The following is a 6,000-nucleotide window of genomic DNA, read 5'->3' on the forward strand; positions in this document are numbered from 1 at the left end:
AAAATGTGCTGGGTGGTCTGTTGGATGATTAGGCGACATGTTGGGTTTACGGGTGACATGCCAGTATGATGTTCTGGATATTTGAGCAATGTGCCGAGTTAGGTGGTGATCTATGGTGCTGGGTAGTTGTACAGCGTGCTGGCTGTAAGTAGAGTGCACAGAGTGGTCGGGTGAGGGCACAGTGCACAGGGTCGTCTGAGGCACTGGGTGACGGTAGGGTGTTAGTATAGTGCACAAGGTGCTGGGGTGATGGTAGTGTACGGGGTGTTGGGGTGATAGGATAGTGCATAGGGTGTTGGGGTGATTGTACAGTGTGTCAAGTAATAGTACAGTGTGTTGGGGTGATAGAATAGTGTTGGGGTGATAGTACAATGTGTCAGGTAATAGTACAGTGTGCTGGGTGTTGGGGTGATAGAATAGTGTTGGGGTGATAGTACAATGTGTCAGGTAATAGTACAGTGTGCTGGGTGTTAGTATAGTGTTGGGGTGATAGTACAATGTGTCAGGTAATAGTACAGTGTGCTGGGTGTTAGTATAGTGTTGGGGTGATAGTACAATGTGTCAGGTAATAGTACAGTGTGCTGGGTGTTAGTATAGTGTTGGGGTGATAGTACAATGTGCCTGGCTGTAAGTAGAATGCACAGAGTGGTCGGGTGACGGCACAGTGCACAGGGTCGTCTGAGGCACTGGGTGACGGTAGGGTGCACAGGGTCGCCTGAGGCACTGGGTGACGGTAGGGTGCACAGGGTCGCCTGAGGCACTGGGTGACGGTAGGGTGCACAGGGTCGCCTGAGGCACTGGGTGACGGTAGGGTGCACAGGGTCGCCTGAGGCACTGGGTGACGGTAGGGTGCACAGGGTCGCCTGAGGCACTGGGTGACGGTAGGGTGCACAGGGTCGCCTGAGGCACTGGGTGACGGTAGGGTGCACAGGGTCGCCTGAGGCACTGGGTGACGGTAGGGTGCACAGGGTCGCCTGAGGCACTGGGTGACGGTAGGGTGCACAGGGTCGCCTGAGGCACTGGGTGACGGTAGGGTGCACAGGGTCGTCTGAGGCACTGGGTGACGGTAGGGTGCACAGGGTCGTCTGAGGCAATGGGTGACGGTAGGGTGCACAGGGTCGTCTGAGGCAATGGGTGACGGTAGGGTGCACAGGGTGACGGTAGGGTGCACAGGGACGTCTGAGGCACTGGGTGACGGTAGAGTGCACAGGGTGGTGGGGTGATGGTACAGTGTGTTGGGTGTTAGTATAGTGCACAAGGTGCTGGGGTGATGGTAGTGTACGGGGTGTTGGGGTGATAGGATAGTGCATAGGGTGTTGGGGTGATTGTACAGTGTGTCAAGTAATAGTACAGTGTGTTGGGGTGATAGAATAGTGTTGGGGTGATAGTACAATGTGTCAGGTAATAGTACAGTGTGCTGGGTGTTAGTATAGTGTTGGGGTGATGGTAGAGTGTGCTGGGTGTTGGGGTGTTAGTATAGTGCACAGGGTGCAGGGGTGATGGTAATGTGTGTCAGGTAATAGTACAGTGTGCTGGGTGTAGGGGTGATAGTACAGTGTGTCAGGTAATAGTACAGTGTGCTGGGTGTTAGTATAGTGTTGGGGTGTTAGTACAGTGTGCTGGGTGTAGGGGTGATAGTACAGTGTGTCAGGTTATAGTACAGTGTGCTGGGTGTTAGTATAGTGTTGGGGTGATGGTACAGTGTGCTGGGTGTTGGGGTGATAGTACAGTGTGTCAGGTAATAGAGTGTGCTGGGTGTTGGGGTGTTAGTATAGTGTTGGGGTGATGGTAATGTGTGTCAGGTAATAGTACAGTGTGCTGGGTGTTAGTACAGTGTGCTGGGTGTAGGGGTGTTAGTACAGTGTGCTGGGTGTTAGTACAGTGTGCTGGGTGTAGGGGTGTTAGTACAGTGTGCTGGGTGTTAGTACAGTGTGCTGGGTGTAGGGGTGTTAGTACAGTGTGCTGGGTGTTAGTACAGTGTGCTGGGTGTAGGGGTGTTAGTATAGTGTGCTGGGTGTAGGGGTGTTAGTATAGTGTGCTGGGTGTAGGGCTGATGGTACAGTGTGTCAGGTAATAGTAGAGTGTGCTGGGTGTTAGTATAGTGTAGGGATCCGTCTGATAGCACAGATAAGAGCTCCGGGTAGAGAAGCTCTGAGCCCCTGTGTTGGGGTCCCCCCAGCCCCCCGTCTTTCCTCTCACTCACCATTAAAACTTTGGCAGCGCTCTCCAGCTGGGCGATCACTTCACTTGCACCCAGCGCCGCCATCATGGGCTCTGTTCAATGACGCGCCACGCGGTGCAGTGTGGGATAAAGCGGGGAGCTGAGCCAATGGCGGCTCTGGGGGAGGGGAGGGAGCCGGGCTCGGAGTCGGCAGAAGTTTGGCGGAGGGGAGTAGCCGGCCCCGGGGATGGATGAGGGGAGCCCGCCGAGGTCACACACACCTCCGGGACATGACTGTAGAAAGTGTTGGTGTCCCTGAGGAGGAGGAGATGTGTGGGGGGAGGGGGTATGAAGAGAGCTCGGTTCTGCACACTCTGACCGGCCATGGAGGTATGAGGGGAGATTGTACCTGAAGGTGTCACCTCAGGACAGTCCTGGCTCATCCTTTCCATTGGTCAGCACAAGGTCACATAGAAAACAATTGTTTACACCACAGTGCTGCGTTCCCTGAAAATGCCAAAACTGTACCTCACCGGGACACGGAGCCCCCCGTTACTATGGATATTGTAGTATGGCGGCACCGACCGGCTTGCACCAATCTTTATATACATATTTTTTCCCAAGCTCCGCAGTGCAGTGCGCACACAAAACTGTGAGTGCAATAGAAAAGTGAGCGCACAGAAAGTGCTCAGGGGGTACGCATGGACCTCCAAAGAGAAAGGACCCGGCCCTGATCTCCCAGGCCCAATCACTCCTGACTGGGGGGATTCCTGGTCCACCCAGCTAAAACCAGGCAGGCCCCAGTCAGGGGACCTTCTGAGGCAAGCTACACCCAAGTACTAGGCGGGGCTCCCCCGAAGAGAGACCCTGACTATAAGGCTACATGTCCTCCACCCCAAGACTTTCAGGCCAAGGACCTACACCGTACTATTCAGCAGTGAGTAAAGTGCTGTGCAAAAATAAATCATCCAATGCTAAGAGTGCCGAAGTTCTGTACTTTAACAGTCCTTCCAGATAGTATGAAGATGCCCTCGGTCTCAGTCAAATGGCCCAGCCCAGGAGGCACACTGCATTGCCCCAAAGGGAACTATTCTGGCACCCCCTGAACTGCCACTCTAGGGGCATGAGCTCCGCAGACTTTTCTCAGCCTAGACCTTGGCCAGACAAATGCAGCCCCCATTCCTACCAGGGAGGCATTATTGTTTGGGGAGAGCTCTGCCTTCAACCAAGGACAGACCTAATAAACCAGGCCAAAATCAACCCTCCTACTCTACGCACATTATTATTTCAGGAACCACAAATCAGCGCCCCCACCAGCTGGGAAAAGGAACCAGAGTTCTGTTGCTAAAAACTGATTGGAACAGATACTACATTTTATTTTAGTCAAAAGGCTGGGAAGCTGGGGAAGTGGAGAATTGCCGTAGTAGTCACCAGCACTAAGTGATCCCCAAGATCTTCTGGGTTCCATATACAGGTGCATTTCATAAAATTAGAATATATCATCAAAAAGTTAATTTATTTCAGTAATTCAACTCAAAAAGTGAAACTCATATATTTTATATAGATTCATTACACACAGAGTGATATATTTTAAGCATTTCTTTCTTTTCATTTTGATTATTATGGCTTACAGCTAGTGAAAACCCAAAATTTAGTATCTAAGATAATTTGAATATTACATAAGACCAATAAAAAAACAGGGTTTGCAATACAGAAATGTTGGCTTACTGAAAAGTATGTCCGTGTACAGTATAGTATGCACTCAATACTTGGTTGGGGCTCCTTATGCATGAATTGCTGCATCAATCCAGTGTGGCATGGAGGTGATCAGCCTGTGGCACTACTAAAGTGTTATGGAAGCCCAGGTTGCTTTGATAGCGGCCTTCAGCTCGTCTCCATTGTTGGGTCTGTTGTCTCTCATCTTCTCATCTTCCTATCTTCAGCGATACCATGATCATTAAACCAGGTATTGGTACTTTTGGCAGTGTGGGCAGGTGCCAAGTCCTGCTGGAAAATGAAATCAGCATCTCCATAAAGCTGGTCAGCAGAGTGAAGCATGAAGTGCTCTAGAATTTCCTGGTAGAGGGCTGCACTGACTTTGTACTTAATAAAAACACAGTGGACCAACACCAGCAGAGCCATAATCCTCAAAATGAAAAGAAAGAAATGCTTGAAATATATTACTCTGTGTGTAATGTCTCTATATACAGTAAAATATGAGTTTCACTTTTTGAAATGAAATTCTGAAATAAATATATTTTTTGATGATATTCCAGTTTTATTAGATGCACCTGTAATAATGTGAAATGATGCAGCACCAGTAAGTCCCCGTTCACACTAAGGCGACCTGTGGTCGCCTCACAGGTCGCTGTAGGTCGCCTTCCATAGGGAAGCTGCGGACCCGTTCTAATAGGAGCGACACAAGTCGCTCCGACTTAGAAAAAGGGTCCGGAGCTTCTTTGGGGCGACCGCCATAAACTTCAATGTTATGAAGTCCGTGCCGGCCGCTCTGAGGTCGCGGCGCGCTGCTCGCACCGCGACCTCGGAGGCCGCCCCGGGAAGTAGCGTCGCTTGTATGTGAACAGGGCCTAAATACAACAAAAACAGAAACAAAAACAAGTAAACGGTGTTCAATGTGGCAATCGTGAAGTCTCTCCTAAATCAAAGTCATATTTTCAGATAAAAAAGATCTTCCAGCAGATCCTTGTGTAACAAAATCATAGAATGGCACCATCTTAAAGTGATATTAAAGGTAAAAAACAAACATGTCATACTTATCTACTTTGTGCATTGGTTTTGCCCAGAGCAGTCCCAATCCTCCTTTTCTCGGGTCCCCCGCCAGCACTCCTGGCCCTTACCTCCTGCTAGAGCCAATCTCAGCGGCTCCTTACCATGTGACCAGCTGTGTCCAATCCCAGCCGGTCACAGTGTAAACAGTATTTGCTGGTGAATGGCAGTCTTCTCCTCATGCTGACAGTATGTGAGGAGAGTAGAGTTGATAACCGGCAAATTCACATGGGACATCTACACTAATAATCCGGGCACTGATCAACAGTGCCCACAAGTGCTGCCAATCAGTACCCATCAGTGATTCTTGCCAGTGCCACATATCAGTGCAGCCTCGTCAGTGCCCATTCGTGCAGCCTCATCAGTGCACATCAGTGAAGGAGAAAAATTCCTTATTTAGAAAATTTTCTAACAGAAACTAAGAAAAACCTTTTTTTTTTTCAAAATTTTCAGAATTTTTTAGTTTGTTTAGCAAAAAATAAAAAACACAGTAGTGATTAATGGTATTGGGCGAACGGTTTGGCCTGAACATTGTCTGTTTGCCCATTCCGCGAACACCCGAATTGTCAGGGCATTAGACCGTTTGTTCAGTCCACCGAACGCCCCACAATGGACTGCACGTGGCACAGTGCATTAGAAGTCCTGATTGGCTGAAGCAATGAAGACTTGGCCCAATCACGGCACATAGCACTGTTAGAGCCATGATTGGACACAGTCCCGATGACATTCTCCAATCATGGCTCATTAAACATAGTCCCACCCCCCCCCCCCCCCACCATAAAAGGTTCCTTCCCAGAGCAGCCATTTTCATTGTGATATTGGAGTGGAGATAGAACAGGGCTCTTTTCATTGCAATTAGCAAATGTGCTATTGTGATACTATTGTGAGTGAAAAGTATCAGTATAGTGTGAATATAGTGCAGCGTGAGTGTAGTGGGATCGTTTATTTTTACTGTAGTGTCAGTTTAATGTGTCAGAGCTGGTTTACTGCAGTATATTTAACTGTTTTCGTGTAGAGGGTCAGGGCAGTTTTACTGCAGTAAATTGTAGTGC

The 6,000-nt window shown here is 49.1% G+C and overlaps 1 protein-coding gene across 1 annotated transcript in view; it reads right to left on the reverse strand.

Moving 5' to 3' along the window:
* XPO4 (exportin 4) overlaps positions 1-2,337 on the reverse strand; it is a 249,811-nt gene extending 247,474 nt beyond the window's left edge. Inside the window, exon 1 of the mRNA XM_082245244.1 lies at positions 2,204-2,337. Coding sequence (XP_082101370.1) covers positions 2,204-2,269 — 66 coding nt within the window. The 5' untranslated portion in view covers positions 2,270-2,337. The remainder of the gene's footprint in view (positions 1-2,203) is intronic.
* Positions 2,338-6,000: the final 3,663 nt, after the last annotated feature.

This window comes from Pelophylax lessonae (genome assembly GCF_965119305.1).
Source record: "Pelophylax lessonae genome assembly, chromosome: 2".
NCBI classification, from domain to species: domain Eukaryota; kingdom Metazoa; phylum Chordata; class Amphibia; order Anura; family Ranidae; genus Pelophylax; species Pelophylax lessonae.